At 43.7% G+C, this 18562-nt stretch overlaps 1 protein-coding gene across 1 annotated transcript in view; it reads right to left on the bottom strand.

Annotated features, from left to right (window-relative positions):
• Positions 1-18562, bottom strand: part of plpp4 (phospholipid phosphatase 4) — a 92360-nt gene that overhangs the window by 8689 nt on the left and 65109 nt on the right. The window contains exon 5 of the mRNA XM_036945881.2: positions 3839-4009. Within this exon, the coding sequence (XP_036801776.1) occupies positions 3839-4009 (171 nt within the window). The remainder of the gene's footprint in view (positions 1-3838; positions 4010-18562) is intronic.

The following is an 18562-nucleotide window of genomic DNA, read 5'->3' as shown; positions in this document are numbered from 1 at the left end:
AATTGTTAGATTACTTGTTAGATATTACTGCATGGTCGGAACTAGAAGCACAAGCATGCTGCTACACTCGCATTAACATCTGCTAACCATGTGTATGTGACCAATAAAATGTATACACAGTGTACAAAACATTAGGAACACCTTAATATTGTGTTGCACCCCCTTTTGTCCTCAGAACTGCCTCCATTTGTCATGGCATGGACTCTTTAAGGTGTCGAAAGAGTTCCACAGGGATGCTGGCCCATGTTGACTTTAATGCTTCCCACAATTGTGTCACGTTGGCTGGATGTCCTTTGGATAGTGGACCATTCTTGATACATTCTTGTTGAGTGTGAAAAGCCCAGTAGCGTTGCTGTTCTTGACACACCTAAAATGGTGTGCCTAATACCATAGCCCTTTAAAAGGTACTTAACCTGTTAGATCTCTAGGGGCGCTATTTCATTTTTGGATAAAAAACGTTCCCGTTTTAAGCGCAATATTTTGTCACGAAAAGATGCTCGACTATGCATATTCTTGACAGTTTTGGAAAGAAAACACTCTGAAGTTTCAGAATCTGCAAAGATTTTGTCTGTAAGTGCCCCAGAACTCATTCTACAGGCGAAACCAAGATGATGCATCAACCAGGAATTAGCAGAATTTCTGAAGCTCTGTTTTCCATTGTCTCCTTATATGGCTGTGATTGCGCAAGGAATGAGCCTACACTTTCTGTCGTTCGCCCAAGGTCTTAGCAGCATTGTGACGTATTTGTAGGCATATCATTGGAAGATTGACCATAAGAGACTACATTTTCCAAGTGTCCGCCTGGTGTCCTGCGTGGAATTCGGTGCGCAATTGCCAGCTGCTCGTACTTTTCCATTTGATATAGGGGAGAAACCATGTGTCCAAGAACGATGTATCAATGAAGAGATATGTGAAAAACACCTTGATGATTGATTCTAAACAACGTTTGCCATGTTTTCAGTCGATATTATGGAGTTAATTTGGAAAAAAGTTCGCGTTTTGAGGACTGAATTTTCGGATTTTTTTTGGTAGCCAAATGTGATGTATAAAACGGAGCTATTTCTAATACACAAATAATATTTTTGGAAAAACTGAGCATCTGCTATCTAACTGAGAGTATCCTCATTGAAAACATCAGAAGTTCTTCAAAGGTAAATGATTTTATTTGAAGGCTTTTATGTTTTTGTTGAAATGTTGCGTGCTGGATGCTAACGCTAATGCTAACGCTAAATGCTAACGCTAAATGCTAACGCTAGCTAGCTACTTTTACACAAATGATTGTTTTCCTATGGTTGAGAAGCATATTTTGAAAATCTGAGATGACAGTGTTGTTTACAAAAGGCTAAGCTTGAGAGATGGCATATTTATTTCATTTCATTTGCGATTTTCATGAATAGTTAACGTTGTGTTATGCTAATGAGCTTGCTGATAGATTTACACAATCCTGGATACAGGGTTTTTTTCATAGCTAAACGTGACGCAGAAAACGGAGCGATTTGTCCTAAACAAATAATCTTTCAGGAAAAACTGAACATTTGCTATCTGAGAGTCTCCTCATTGAAAACATCTAAAGTTCTTCAAAGGTAAATTATTTTATTTGAATGCTTTTCTGTTTTTTTGTGTAAATGTTGCCAGCTGAATGCTAATGCTAAATGCTACGTTAGCCATCAATACTGTTACACAAATGCTTGTTTTGCAATGGTTGAGAAGCATATTTTGAAAATCTGAGATGACAGTGTTGTTAACAAAAGGCTAAGCTTGAGAGCTAGCATATTTATTTCATTTCATTTGCGATTTTCATGAATAGTTAACGTTGCGTTATGGTAATGAGCTTGAGTCTGTATTCACGATCCCGGATCCGGGATGGGGAGATCAGAAAGGTTAAATATTTTTGTCTTGTCCATTCACCCTCTGAATGCCACAAATACATAGTGCCAACTGTAAAACTTGGTGGAGTTGGAATGATAGTCTGTGGCTGTTTTTCATGGTTCGGGCTAGGCCCCTTCGTTCCAGTGAAGGGAAGTCTTAACGCTACAGCATACAATGACATTCTAGACAATTCTGTGCTTCCAACTTGTTGGCAACAGTTTGGGGAAGGCCCTTTCCTGTTTCAGCATGACAATGCCCCTGCACAAAGCGAGGTCCATACAGAAATGGTTATACTTTTACTCACATACTTTTACTCATTTGATGACTTTCCTGGAATGACCACAACATTAGAAAAAGTGAAGCATCGCCTTTCTTCATATTTTCATGAAAGCTGTTACCCCACCAGGGTACAAAGATTGTCCTAGGATCATTTTTGACCCGGCAGTAGTATTAAAATCATTTACACACCACAAAAACCACAAAGAAACACACACACACACACACACACATTATTTGTGCTAGTGATTGAACTCAGACAAAACTAAAACTTTTTTGTGCATGTACAGCATCTCCTCTCCACGAAGCCACACGACTAAAGTTCACTGACAAAATAAACATGTCTTGAAAGCATTGTTTATATGGGGAATGCAGTCGGAGGCTATAAAGTTGCTGCAGATGACAGTCCCCCCAGTTCTCTCATTGCTGAATCCATGATTGCACGTTTCAGTGCCAAACAGGTCGTAGATCAGATTTTATCAGATGTCCAGGAGGAACAAGTTAACAATGATTTAGAAGAGGAGGAGGTATCTCAAGAAGATGGGGAAGAATTACAACCCAGAGCACGATGCATCATCTTCAGATGATGAAGAAGAAATCCCCCAAGCTGAAAGAGAGACATTTTTGTCAAAGAACAGTAAAATAACATGGTCCTTGTCACCATATGACAACCAGGGCAGGATGGCAGTAAAAAATGTCATAAGGATGACCCCAGGGCCCACAATACATGCAGTTGCCCATATCCAGGACATCGCCTTAACATTCATCACAACAGCCATCAAAAAAATAATCCTGGAGATAACAAATTTGGAGGGTTTCTGTAAATATGGAGACAACTGGAAAAGGATGGTTGAGATCGACCTGCGTGCCTACATAGGGCTAATAATCTTAGCAGGTGTGTATAAGGTCCCGCCCAAGGTGAGGATACCTGTAGTCTCTGTGATGCAGAGTGGAATGGCGATTTTCCATGCCACGATTTTCCATGCCACAGAATGTTAAGACTACACACAGGTTAAACATTTCAAAAGAAGTCTGAACTCCATCATATAGACCATAAACCTTTCCAGTCGCAGCCGCTGTTATCCCATATAAGGGTTGAAGTAGCATGTTGTCATTGAATAGGTGCCCAAATTGAAATGCAGTGGCTGGACAGTAACATGCTATACATGACATCAGAGATCTGGTTCTCCACTTCATAGAAGTGACTGACTGACAGACATTTTAAACTTGAGCACTACGGGCTACAAGAAGTTGCCCCCATCCCTTCCGCTAATTGCCTACTTTTGCACATTTGTTGCGGTCTGAGTGAGGAAAATCCCTAAAGTCGATGTGTTCTGAAAAGATGAAACATGGAGGATTATAATAAATACGACTTTGATGTCACACAATACACATTTTATATAGGCCTACATTCATGGGGATTGTTTTTTTAATGTTTTCTAGTTCAAAGATTCTTAGAATTAACAAAGAATATGCAGGAGGTCCACGGATCCTCCAACCAGGATTTCTGGAAAACCAGGGAATTTGGGGAAAATTACCAGAATGTTGCAACCCTGGTGAAGACCAAATTCATTTCTGCATGTATGATAATACAGGTAGCTGAATTGAACAGCCATTAAGTCATGTGGTCAGAAAAAACTCCTAGACCTAAATGGCATATCTGTTGATTTATTTTGATGTGGCCATAACTGACCTTGCCAGTGGTGTTTGTAGTCGCAGGTGCGGGACAGGGCGATCATCAAAGCGCTGTAGAGAGGCAGCAACATGGCACACAGACGCCAGCTGCACCCGCGGCCCCCGTCTGTGAAGCACTGCAGCTTCCCAGCCAGATAGAAGGAGGTGAAGCCCAAGCCAGAGAACGCAACTGAGGGATGGGGGAAAGAGGAAGAGACAAAAACGTATTCCTCTTTTAATTATATCATAACCTTGCAGGCCCCGCTTTATATGATGTGCAATGTATAAGTGTTTCATAAAACCTACTCATTTAAGGATTTTTCTTTATTTTTACTGTTTTCTACATTGTATAATAATAGTGAAGGCATCGAGGCATGAAATAACACATATTGCATGTAGCAATGAAAGAAAGTGTTTTTATATTTGATATTCTTCAAATTGCCACCCTTTGCCTTGATGACAACTTTGCAAACGCTTGGCATTCTCTCAAATAGCTTCATGAGGTAGTCACTTGGAATGCATTTCAATTAACAGGTGTGCTTTCTTAAAAGTTCAATTGTGGAATTTCTTTCCTTCTTTATGCATTTGAGCCAATCAGTTGTGTTGTGATAAGGTAGGGGAAGTGTACAGAAGATAGCCCTAATTTGGTGAAAGATCAAGTCCATATTATGGCAAGAACAGCTAAAATAAACAAAGAGAAATGACAGTCCATCATTACTTTATGACATGAAGGTCAGTCAATACGGAAAATTTCAAGAACTTTGAAAGTTTCTTCAAAGTACAGTTGAACCATCAACTGCTATGATAAAACTAGTTATCATGAGGACCGCTAAAGGAATGGCAGACCCAAAATGTCCCCTGCTGCAGAGGATACGTTCATTACAGTTAACTGCACCTCAGAAATTGCAGCCCAATTAAAATGCTTCACATAGTTTAGTAACAGACACATCTCAACATCAACTGTTCAGAGGAAACTGTGTGAATCAGGCCTTCGAGGTTGAATTGCTGCAAAGAAACCACTACTAAAGGACACCAATAATAAGAAGAGACGTGCTTGGGCCAAGAAACACAACCAATGGAGATATTTGGCTCCAACCGCCGTGGCTTTGTGAGACGCATTGTGGGTGAACGGATGATCTCCGCATGTGTATTACCCACCGTATAGCATGGAGGATGAGGTAGCGATACTCCATCCCATCTGGTTTGGGCTTAGTGGAACTATCATTTGTTTTTCAACAGGATGACCCAAAACACACCTCCAGGTTGTGTAAGGGCTATTTGACCAAGAAGGAGCGTGATGGAGAGCTGCATCAGATGACTTGGCCTCCACAATCACCCAACCTCAACCCAATTGAGATCATTTGGTATGAATTGGACCACAGAGTGAAGAAAAAACTGCCAACAATGCTCAGCATAATGTGGGAACTCCTTCAAGATTGTTGGAAAACCATTCCATGTGAAGCTGATTGAGAAGAATGCCAAGAGTGTGCAAAGCTGTCATCGGGGCAAGGGGTGGCGATTTGAAGAATCTCAAACATAAAATCTATTTTTGGTTACTACATGATTCCATATGTGTAATTTCGGTGTTTTGATGACTTCACTATTATTATACAGTGTAGAAAATAGTACAAATAAAGAGATACCCTTGAATGAGCAGGTGTTCTAAAACTTTTGACCGGTAGTCTATACAATTTAAAAACATTACATTTATTCCAGAATTCACAACACACTATATTCCACGACAACACAAAATCCATGTGTGTGTAGTGTGTATGTTATCATATGTGTGTATGCATGTGTCTGTGCCTATGTTTGTGTTTCTTCAAAGTCCCCGCTATTGAATAAGGTGTATCTTTATGTTTTTTAAATCATATTATACTGCTTGCATCAGTTACCTGATGTGGAATAGAGTTCCATGTAGTCATTGCTCTATTTAGTACTGTGCGCCTCCCATAGTCTGGTCTGGACTTGGGGACTGTTAAGAGACCTCTGGTGGCATGTCTTGTGGGGTATGCATGGATGTCTGTGCTGTGTGCTAGTCATTTAAATAGACAGCTCTGTGCTTTCAAGATGTCCTCTCACAAATACAAGATGTGATGAAGTCAATCTCCCCTCTATTTTGAGCCATGCATATGTTTGCTCTAAGTGTACATCCAAGGGCCAGCCGTGCTTGCCCTGTTCTGGGCCAATTCCAATTATCCTAAGTCCCTCTTTGTGGCACCTGACCACATGACTGAACAAATCAAATCAAATCAAATCAAATTTTATTTGTCACATACACATGGTTAGCAGATGATAGTGCGAGTGTAGCGAAATGCGTGTGCTTCTAGTTCCGACAATGCAGTAATAACAAGTAATCTAACTAACAATTCCAAAACTACTGTCTTGTACACAGTGTAAGGGGATAAAGAATATGTACATAAGGATATATGAATGAGTGATGGTACAGAGCAGCATAGGCAAGATACAGTAGATGGTATCGAGTACAGTATGTACAAATGAGATGAGTATGTAAACAAAGTGGCATAGTATAGTATAAAGTGGCTAGTGATACATGTATTACATAAGGATACCGTCGATGATATAGAGTACAGTATATACGTATGCATATGAGATGAATAATGTAGGGTAAGTAACATTTATATAAGGTAGCATTGTTTAAAGTGGCTAGTGATATATTTACGTCATTTCCCATCAATTCCCATTATTAAAGTGGCTGGAGTTGAGTCAGTGTCAGTGTGTTGGCAGCAGCCACTCAGTGTTAGTGGTGGCTGTTTAACAGTCTGATGGCCTTGAGATAGAAGCTGTTTTTCAGTCTCTCGGTCCCAGCTTTGATGCACCTGTACTGACCTCGCCTTCTGGATGATAGCGGGGTGAACAGGCAGTGGCTCGGGTGGTTGATATCCTTGATGATCTTTATGGCCTTCCTGTGACATCGGGTGGTGTAGGTGTCCTGGAGGGCAGGTAGTTTGCCCCCGGTGATGCGTTTTGCAGACCTCACTACCCTCTGGAGAGCCTTACGGTTGAGGGCGGTGCAGTTGCCATACCAGGCGGTGATACAGCCCGCCAGGATGCTCTCGATTGTGCATCTGTAGAAGTTTGTGAGTGCTTTTGGTGACAAGCCGAATTTCTTCAGCCTCCTGAGGTTGAAGAGGCGCTGCTGCGCCTTCTTCACGATGCTGTCTGTGTGAGTGGACCAATTCAGTTTGTCTGTGATGTGTATGCCGAGGAACTTAAAACTTGCTACCCTCTCCACTACTGTTCCATCGATGTGGATAGGGGGGTGTTCCCTCTGCTGTTTCCTGAAGTCCACAATCATCTCCTTAGTTTTGTTGCCGTTGAGTGTGAGGTTATTTTCCTGACACCACACTCCGAGGGCCCTCACCTCCTCCCTGTAGGCCGTCTCATCGTTGTTGGTAATCAAGCCTACCACTGTTGTGTCGTCCGCAAACTTGATGATTGAGTTGGAGGCGTGCGTGGCCACGCAGTCGTGGGTGAACAGGGAGTACAGGAGAGGGCTCAGAACGCACCCTTGTGGGGCCCCAGTGTTGAGGATCAGCGGGGAGGAGATGTTGTTGCCTACCCTCACCACCTGGGGGCGGCCCGTCAGGAAGTCGAGTACCCAGTTGCACAGGGCGGGGTCGAGACCCAGGGTCTCGAGCTTGATGACGAGCTTGGAGGGTACTATGGTGTTGAATGCCGAGCTGTAGTCGATGAACAGCATTCTCACATAGGTATTCCTCTTGTCCAGATGGGTTAGGGCAGTGTGGTTGAGATTGCATCGTCTGTGGACCTATTTGGGCGGTAAGCAAATTGGAGTGGGTCTAGGGTGTCAGGTAGGGTGGAGGTGATATGGTCCTTGACTAGTCTCTCAAAGCACTTCATGATGACGGATGTGAGTGCTACGGGGCGGTAGTCGTTTAGCTCAGTTACCTTAGCTTTCTTGGGAACAGGAACAATGGTGGCCCTCTTGAAGCATGTGGGAACAGCAGACTGGTATAGGGATTGATTGAATATGTCCGTAAACACACCGGCCAGCTGGTCTGCGCATGCTCTGAGGGCGCGGCTGGGGATGCCGTCTGGGCCTGCAGCCTTGCGAGGGTTAACACGTTTAAATGTCTTACTCACCTCGGCTGCAGTGAAGGAGAGACCGCATGTTTTCGTTGCAGGCCGTGTCAGTGGCACTGTATTGTCCTCAAAGCGGGCAAAAAAGTTATTTAGTCTGCCTGGGAGCAAGACATCCTGGTCCGTGACTGGGCTGGATTTCTTCCTGTAGTCCGTGATTGACTGTAGACCCTGCCACATGCCTCTTGTGTCTGAGCCGTTGAATTGAGATTCTACTTTGTCTCTGTACTGGCGCTTAGCTTGTTTGATAGCCTTGCGGAGGGAATAGCTGCACTGTTTGTATTCGGTCATGTTACCAGACACCTTGCCCTGATTAGAAGCAGTGGTTCGCGCTTTCAGTTTCACACGAATGCTGCCATCAATCCACGGTTTCTGGTTAGGGAATGTTTTAATCGTTGCTATGGGAACGACATCTTCAACGCAAGTTCTAATGAACTCGCACACCGAATCAGCGTATTCGTCAATGTTGTTATCTGACGCAATACGAAACATCTCCCAGTCCACGTGATGGAAGCAGTCTTGGAGTGTGGAGTCAGCTTGGTCGGACCAGCGTTGGACAGACCTCAGCGTGGGAGCCTCTTGTTTTAGTTTCTGTCTGTAGGCAGGGATCAACAAAATGGAGTCGTGGTCAGCTTTTCCGAAAGGGGGGCGGGGCAGGGCCTTATATGCGTCGCGGAAGTTAGAGTAACAATGATCCAAGGTCTTTCCTCCCCTGGTTGCGCAATCGATATGCTGATAAAATTTGGGGAGTCTTGTTTTCAGATTAGCCTTGTTAAAATCCCCAGCTACAATGAATGCAGCCTCCGGATAAATTGTTTCCAGTTTGCAAAGAGTTAAATAAAGTTCGTTCAGAGCCATCGATGTGTCTGCTTGGGGGGGGATATATACGGCTGTGATTATAATCGAAGAGAATTCTCTTGGTAGATAATGCGGTCTACATTTGATTGTGAGGAATTCTAAATCAGGTGAACAGAAGGATTTGAGTTCCTGTATGTTTCTTTCATCACACCATGTCACGTTGGCCATGAGGCATACGCCCCCGCCCCTCTTCTTCCCAGAAAGATGTTTGTTTCTGTCAGCGCGATGTGTGGAGAAACCCGTTGGCTGCACCGCTTCGGATAGCGTCTCTCCAGTGAGCCATGTTTCAGTGAAGCAAAGGACGTTACAGTCTCTGATGTCCCTCTGGAATGCTACCCTTGCTCGGATTTCATCAACCTTGTTGTCAAGAGACTGGACATTGGCAAGAAGAATGCTAGGGAGTGGTGCGCGCTGTGCCCGTCTCCGGAGTCTGACCAGAAGACCGCCTCGTTTCCCTCTCTTTCGGAGTCGTTTTTTTGGGTCGCTGCATAGGATCCACTCCGTTGTCCTGTTTGTAAGGCAGAACACAGGATCTGCGTCGCGAAAAACATATTCTTGGTCGTACTGATGGTGAGTTGATGCTGATCTTATATTCAGTAGTTCTTTTCGACTGTATGTAATGAAACCTAAGATGACCTGGGGTACTAATGTAAGAAATAACACGTAAAAAAACAAAAAACTGCATAGTTTCCTAGGAACGCGAAGCGAGGCGGCCATCTCTGTCGGCGAACAGTAGTCCAGGCGCGACAAAACTAGAGCCTGTAGAGGGCCTGCCTTGTTGATAGGTGCTGTTAAGAGAGTAGAACAGCTCTTTATTATGGACAGACTTGTCGCTATTTTAGCTACTGTTGTGTCAATATATTTTTACAATGACAGTTTACAATCCAGGGTTACTCCAAGCAGTTTAGTCATCTCAACATGCTCAATTTCCACATTATTTATTACAAGATTTAGTTGGGGTTTAGGGTTGAGTGAATGATATGTCCCAAATACAGCACTGTTAGATGTTTAAATATTTTATTCCTTTGCCACTCATTCTGAAACTAACTGCAGCAGTCATTTCAGTTGCTGTAATAGCTTACGTGTATAGTGGTGGGTCATCCCCATACATAGGCTTTACTCAATGCCAGAGACATGTTGCTTTTTTATTTCACCTTTATTTAACCAGGTAGGCTAGTTGAGAACAAGTTCTCATTTGCAACTGCGACCTGGCCAAGATAAAGCATAGCAGTGTGAATAGACAACAACACAGAGTCACACATGGAGTAAACAATAAACAAGTCAATAACACAGTAGAAAAAAAGGGGGAGTCTATATACAATGTGTGCAAAAGGCATGAGGAGGTAGGCGAATAATTACAATTTTGCAGATTAACACTGGAGTGATAAATGATCAGATGGTCATGTACAGGTAGAGATATTGGTGTGCAAAAGAGCAGAAAAGTAAATAAATAAAAACAGTATGGGAATGAGGTAGGTGAAAATGGGTGGGCTATTTACCAATAGACTATGTACAGCTGCAGCGATCGGTTAGCTGCTCAGATAGCTGATGTTTGAAGTTGGTGAGGGAGATAAAAGTCTCCAACTTCAGCGATTTTTGCAGTTCGTTCCAGTCACAGGCAACAGAGTACTGGAACGAAAGGCGGCCAAATGAGGTGTTGGCTTTAGGGATGATCAGTGAGATACACCTGCTGGAGCGAGTGCTACGGATGGGTGTTGCCATTGTGACCAGTGAACTGAGATAAGGCGGAGCTTTACCTAGCAAGGACTTGTAGATGACCTGGAGCCAGTGGGTCTGGCGACGAATATGTAGCGAAGGCCAGCCGACTAGAGCATACAAGTCGCAGTGGTGGGTGGTATAAGGTGCTTTAGTGACAAAACGGATGGCACTGTGATAGACTGCATCCAGTTTGCTGAGTAGAGTGTTCGAAGCTATTTTGTAGATGACATCGCCGAAGTCGAGGATCGGTAGGATAGTCAGTTTTACTAGGGTTAGCTTGGCGGCGTGAGTGAAGGAGGCTTTGTTGCGGAATAGAAAGCCGACTCTTGATTTGATTTTCGATTGGAGATGTTTGATATGAGTCTGGAAGGAGAGTTTGCAGTCTAGCCAGACACCTAGGTACTTAGAGATGTCCACATATTCAAGGTCGGAACCATCCAGGGTGGTGATGCTAGTTGGGCATGCGGGTGCAGGCAGCGATCGGTTGAAAAGCATGCATTTGGTTTTACTAGCGTTTAAGAGCAGTTGGAGGCCGCGGAAGGAGTGTTGTATGGCATTGAAGCTCGTTTGGAGGTTAGATAGCACAGTGTCCAATGACGGGCCGAAAGTATATAGAAAGTTGTCGTCTGCGTAGAGGTGGATCAGGGAATCGCCCGCAGCAAGAGCAACATCATTGATATATACAGAGAAAAGAGTCGGCCCGAGAATTTAACCCTGTGGCACCCCCATAGAGACTGCCAGAGGACCGGACAGCATGCCCTCCGATTTGACACACTGAACTCTGTCTGCAAAGTAATTGGTGATCCAGGCAAGGCAGTCATCCGAAAAACCGAGGCTACTGAGTCTGCCGATACGAATATGGTGATTGACAGAGTCGAAAGCCTTGGCAAGGTCGATGAAGACGGCTGCACAGTACTGTCTTTTATCGATGGCGGTTATGATATCGTTTAGTACCTTGAGTGTGGCTGAGGTGCACCCGTGACCGGCTCGGTAACCAGATTGCACAGCGGAGAAGGTACGGTGGGATTCTAGATGGTCAGTGACCTGTTTGTTGACTTGGCTTTCGAAGACCTTAGATAGGCAGGGCAGGATGGATATAGGTCTGTAACAGTTTGGGTCCAGGGTGTCTCCCCCTTTGAAGAGGGGGATGACTGCGGCAGCTTTCCAATCCTTGGGGATCTCAGACGATATGAAAGAGAGGTTGAACAGGCTGGTAATAGGGGTTGCGACAATGGCGGCGGATAGTTTCAGAAATAGAGGGTCCAGATTGTCAAGCCCAGCTGATTTGTACGGGTCCAGGTTTTGCAGCTCTTTCAGAACATCTGCTATCTGGATTTGGGTAAAGGAGAACCTGGAGAGGCTTGGGCGAGGAGCTGCGGGGGGGGGGGGGGGGCGGAGCTGTTGGCCGAGGTTGGAGTAGCCAGGCGGAAGGCATGTCCAGCCGTTGAGAAATGCTTATTGAAGTTTTCGATAATCATGGATTTATCGTGGTGACCGTGTTACCTAGCCTCAGTGCAGTGGGCAGCTGGGAGGAGGCGCTCTTGTTCTCCATGGACTTCACAGTGTCCCAGAACTTTTTGGAGTTGGAGCTACAGGATGCAAACTTCTGCCTGAAGAAGCTGGCCTTAGCTTTCCTGACTGACTGCGTGTATTGGTTCCTGACTTCCCTGAACAGTTGCATATCACGGGGACTATTCGATGCTATTGCAGTCCGCCACAGGATGTTTTTGTGCTGGTCGAGAGCAGTCAGGTCTGGAGTGAACCAAGGGCTGTATCTGTTCTTAGTTCTGCATTTTTTGAACGGAGCATGCTTATCTAAAATGGTGAGGAAGTTACTTTTAAAGAATGACCAGGCATCCTCAACTGACGGGATGAGGTCAATGTCCTTCCAGGATACCCGTGCCAGGTCGATTAGAAAGGCCTGCTCACAGAAGTGTTTTAGGGAGCGTTTGACAGTTATGAGGGGTGGTCGTTTGACTGCGGCTCCGTGGCGGATACAGGCAATGAGGCAGTGATCGCTGAAATTGAAGACAGCGGAGGTGTATTTGGAGGGCCAGTTGGTCAGGATGACGTCTATGAGGGTGCCCTTGTTTACAGAGTTAGGGTTGTACCTGGTGGGTTCCTTGATGATTTGTGTGAGATTGAGGGCATCTAGCTTAGATTGTAGGACTGCCGGGGTGTTAAGCATATCCCAGTTTAGGTCACCTAACAGTTAGTAATGATTTTAAAAAGTAAGGGGCCTGGATAGCTGCCCTGGGGAATTCCTGATTCTACCTGGATTATGTTGGAGAGGCCACTTAAGGTATGAATTATATTTTTATTTCTGCGTCCACAGGGTTGAAATATGGTTTATCTCTGTTTACTGTGGTGCTTTCCTCAGATAATAGTATCGTTTGCTTTAGCCGAAAAACCTTTTTCAAATCTGACATGTTGGCTGGATTCACAACAAGTATAGCTTTAATTTGCTATCTTGCATGTGTGATTTAATGAAAGTTTGATTTTTATAGTAATTTATTTTAATTTGGCGCTAGCGTCCCACATATCCCAGAGAGGTTAATGACTATACACCTGTGGAACGGTCGTTAAGACACTAACAGTTTACAGACGGTAGGCCACAGTTATGAAAATGTAAGACTCTAAAGAGGCCTTTCTACTGACTCTGGATAACACCAACATAAAGATCCCCAGGGTCCCTGCTCATCTGTGTGAACGTACCTTAGGCATGCTGCAAGGAGGCATGAGGACTGCAAATGTAGCCAGGGTAATAAATTGCAATATCTGTACTGTGAGACGCCTAAGACAGCGCTAAAAGGAGACAAGACGGACAGCTGATCGTTCTCGCAGTGGCAGACCATGTGTAATAACACCTATACAGGATTGTTACAGCCGAACATCACACCTGCGGGACAGGATGGCAACAACAACTGCCTGAGTTACACCAGGAATGCACAATCCATCAGTGCTCAGACTGTCTGCAATAGAAAGAGAGAAGCTGGACTGAGGGGTTGTAGGAATGAGCATTACACTGTACTCTGGAGGGGATCGATTTGGAGGTGGATGGTCCGTCATGGTCTGGGGCAGTGTGTCACAGCATCATCGGACTGAGCTTGTTGTCATTGCAGGCCATCTCAATGCTGTGCGTTACAGGGAAGACATCCTCCTCCCTCATGTGGTACCCTTCCTGCAGGCTCATCCAGACATGACCCTCCACAGCATGACAATGCCACCAGCCATACTGCTCGTTCTGTGAGTGGTTTCCTGCAAGACAGGAAGTCAGCGTTCTTCCATGGCCAGCGATGAGCCTGGATCTCAATTGAGCACATCTGGGACCTGTTGGATTGTCGGGTGAGGGCTAGGGCCATTCCCCCCTCCCTGTAAATATCCGGGAACTTGCAGGTGCCTTGGTGGAAGAGTGGGGTAACATCTCACAGCTTGAACTGGCAAATCTGGTGCAATCCAGAAGAGTGCACTGCAGTACTTAATGCAGCTGGTGGCAACACCAGATACTGACTGTTACTTTTGATTTTTACCCCCCCAACCCCCCTTTGTTCTGGGACACATTATTCAATTTCTGTTTGTCACGTCTGTGGAACTTGTTCAGTTTATGTCTCAGTTGTTGAATCTTGTTATGTTCATACAAATATTTACACGTGAAGTTTGCTGAAAATAAACACAGTTGACAGTGAGAAGACGTTTCTCTTTTCGCTAAGTTTATATTGTGTTCACTACATCCAATGGATTTCTGCAGCATTTTAGTACATATATGATCAATACATGTTGATGATTTAATTCCTGTGCTGTTTGCAACTACCCTGGTAGATTGACTGATAACCTGAACCAGGGTACAGGCACTGGTAACAGTCTGAAGCTTTTTCTTGAGTGGGCAGCTTGATGGAAGTCAATATTTAAATCCTCAGAAATTATACCTCTCTGTTGATATCACATAAATGTTCAAGCATTTTACACATTATACAGATACTGACTGTTAGCACTTGGGGATCTATAGCAGCTCCAGTTTCAACTGTTCTGCCTTATTATTATTCGACCATGCTGATCATTTATGAACATTTGAACATCTTGGCCATGTTCTGTTATAATCTCCACCCGGCACAGCCAGAAGAGGACTGGCCATCCCACATATGCTCTCTCTAATTCTCTCTTTCTTTCCCTCTCTCGGAGGACCTGAGCCCTAGGACCATGCCCCAGGAATACCTGACATGATGACTCCTTGCTGTCCCCAGTCCACCTGACTGTGCTGCTGCTCCAGTTTCAACTATTCTGCCTTATTATTATTCGACCATGCTGGTCATTTATGAACATTTGAACATCTTGACCATGTTTTGTTATAATCTCCACCCGGCACAGCCAGAAGAGGACTGGCCACCCCACATAGCCTGGTTCCTCTCTAGGTTTCTTCCTAGGTTTTGGCCTTTCTAGGGAGTTTTTCCTAGCCACCGTGCTTCTTCACCTGCATTGCTTGCTGTTTGGGGTTTTAGGCTGGGTTTCTGTACAGCACTTTGAGATATCAGCTGATGTACGAAGGGCTATATAAAATAAATTTGATTGATTGAGCTTCCCAGAATTATGGGCTTTAGGTGAGGCAGATGAACTTGTAGAGATATTACTTGAACAGTATTTAACACAAGATAATCTCTAATCTTTACAGGAATGTGGTTCTGAATATTGACAGCAACACCTCCACCACTGTCTTTTCTGTAGGGTGTAAAGTACTGAGGGAAATGTTTTCTGTTTGTGTTTCAAATCAATGCTTTGTGTCTCAAATCGATGCTACCTTTCTTAATAACCACTTAGATGGTTCATGCAGGTGACTGACTGATCGTGTATGGAGGAATTCTCAACATCACTGATAAGCAACTTGGCAGTACGCCCAGAATGTTGCTTTAGAACCGAGGTATCTCAGTTTTAAAGTCTCAACTTGGAGAGAGGAAGCCTTTGTGAGGTATTGGTCAGTCACATGCAGGATCCAACGTTAATGATGAGTAATATAAGTCATGCAAATATTTCTGTGTAAGCAGTATATAAGAGAACTGAAGGGAACACACAGAGAGAGCTGCTGACAGACGTTCACTATAGTGCATCACGCTTGTTGGAACCTTTCAGCTTGCTGACAAAATAGTGATTCATTTAATATTGACTTCAGGTGTCCTTGGTGTTGAATTTCCTCTAGAATCTTGGCGTCACGAAGGTATCAGGGATTCCACTTGTGGAGCATCCCAGTGAAGTTCTGTGAGGGAACACCGATGGTGCATTCCGTGTGAAGGCATGCAAAAGGGAAATTCCTGTCTGACCAAAGACGATGTGGAACCGCTCAGATTATTATTTTACTGTGAGCTGCCTGGGGGAAGATACCTGATCTGTAAACCTCTGAGTGAAACGGCTACTGAATATCAATAAGTAGCCTTAAGAGGTTAAATTAATTTGTATAATAATAAATTAAAAATTGTAAAACCAATAAAATTGAACAAAAAGATCTAGAAGAAGGCTAGAACTAGTCTTAGGAGAAGGCTAGAGTGAGGGAAGGAGAGACCCCACTGACAGTTGTCTGTAGGCATTTATATGAGACGTGTCTACGTGGTCTGGTAATAGCATGAGGTGCTATTTTTGACATTTATTTAGAAGAAGCAGCAAGACTATAGAGTGTATGGAGACCATAACTATATAAACTATTATACTATGGATTCAGAGGGACTGTAGATGCTGAGGGACTATAGATGCTGTAGGGACAATAGATGCTATAACTATAGGGACTAGGGATGCTATTGGGACTATTGATGCTCAGTGGAGACTATGGTGACTATGGAGACTATAGAGTTACCACAGAAGACACATATGTATGCATAGGAGGTAACAACAAGTAATACAGGGGATTACTGAGTGTGTTTGGGAATAGTACTAAGTGAATGAGAGTATTGTGTGTTTGACTAATTAACTGAACAGGGGTTTAGCCCCGGTGTGAGAGTTGTGTGAGTGTGGGATGACGTTTTAAGCAGGACGTTTTTGAGTATGGAAAAGGGAAATAGTAAGAGTAGGATGAGGGATCTTTGCTAGAAACCAAAAGGGTTGTGTAGTGTAATAGCGAAAAAAATGGTAGGTGAGTCTGTGAGAGGCCAACTTGAAAGAAAACACAAGAAAAGTGAAGTGGGACGATTTCAGAAAGTGGGAGAGAGAAAGCAGAAAATGCAAAAGATAAATCTGTAAGATGCTTAAGCAAGTGGAACCAGAGAAGAGAGAGGAGAAAGGAGAAGGAGAAAAAGAAGAGACAAGCTCTGAAGACAGCTGTAAAACAACAACTTGTATTTGCATGGGAAACAAAACCACTGTCTGATGTAAAGCCATATATCACTCATGCGGAAAGACAGTTGAAGGAAATGAAAGTAAGGATGGAAAGACACTAAAGAAGGTACAGCTGGACTTCTTTTCTGGAGGAGGAAAAGGACATCGAGAAAATGGTGACAGCTGCTGGAGCTGACAGAGTGAGAGACTGGAGTTGCTACAACTGTGGGAAGGTAGTGCATCTTTCAAGACACTGTCCTGGAGTGGACCCTGGAGCTGACTGAGGGAGAGACTGGAGCTATTACAACTGTGGGAAGGCAGGGCATCTTTCAAGGCACTGTCCTGGATCAGGAAAAGTCCAAGGAGAGTGGCCGTCCCCGCCTGTGGGTGTGCAGGCGAACAACCCATTTGGAAGAGGATGTGGACGAGTGTGCTACCAACCATAGAATGAGGCAGAAACAGAATAAGAACCTAATGAAGAAAACAATGAAGAACAGAAGGAACCTGTAATATGCTAAAATGGACCACCTTTGTCTACCCAAAACCCCCTTATTGACATTTTAGTAAATAAACATACAATTCAATTTTTGCTGGACACTGGGGCCGCGGTCTCAGTGTTGAAAATGTCTGCCCTGTCTGTCTCGACTTCAAAGAAGTTGGATATAAAGTTTGGAACGTAGGATAAGGTAACCAGTCCATCCAATACTCATAATAATACAGTCCACACTCAAAAGTGATTACTAGAATGTGTTTAATTTTGGAGTATAGAATAGACCAATTATGTACCAAAGACATCTTAAATCCTTTTATTTTTATTCTGCCATATGTAATAAAGCGGGAAGCTATGTATTGTATAACGGCACAATCCTTATTTTAATCAAGTTTTAATCTCCATTATGGGTGTTTTGAATCAATCATCACCTTAGAAAGTGCTATAAATTTTGTTGTATTAGGCTTATCCATATGCATCCACAATGACCATGGCTTCCAATCAATTTCAACCTGTTGTTGAACGTCTTTCTTCAAATTGATCAATCACAGTGACGTAAGTTTTAAAAGCAAGATACTGTTTTGATGATGTGTTTGATGTGATTTTCGATTGAATTTGTATTGATGTCAGAGTGGTTAGATGAACAATAGAGCCCTGAGGAGCAGGCCATTGGCAACTTGATGGTCATTAGCGAGTTGGGTATGTCTAATGAAAGCCTAATGAAATGGAAGGTTTTTTCCTCCCCAATTATCTAATAATCCTGTGAATGCTTCTAGTTAGGATCAATGCCAACAATGGCACCCTATTTCCTATAGTGCACTTCTTTTGACCAGAGCCCATAGGGGCCCAGCTAGCAAAGTGGACTCGGCCCAATCGCGGCCCTATTCCGGTTTGCCGGACCTGATTTAAATCAGCCAGAGACCGGATGCCGGGCTCAGCTCAATATATTTAATGACTGCCCAGATTTTTACAAAATAATTATGTAACTAGGCTAGTCAGTTAAGAACAAATTATTATTTACAATGACAGCCTACCAGGGAACAGTGGGTTAACTGCCTTATTCAGGGGACAGAACGTAATTTTACCATGTCAGCTTGGGATTCAATCCAGCAACCTTTTGGTTACTGGCCAAACACTCTAACCACTAGGTTACCTGTCATCCCAGTACAATCAGTACACTGCTGGTGTAGTGTCAGAATCCTACCAGAAGTGGCCTGATGCAAATTCGTATTAATATTACCTATAGTGTTCAATTCA

The sequence above is a fragment of the Oncorhynchus mykiss genome, chromosome 16 (genome assembly GCF_057628025.1).
Source record: "Oncorhynchus mykiss isolate SJ-2025 chromosome 16, ASM5762802v1, whole genome shotgun sequence".
NCBI classification, from domain to species: domain Eukaryota; kingdom Metazoa; phylum Chordata; class Actinopteri; order Salmoniformes; family Salmonidae; genus Oncorhynchus; species Oncorhynchus mykiss.
Note: the sequence above shows the minus strand (reverse complement) of the source record. Positions and strands in the feature narration are given on the sequence as shown.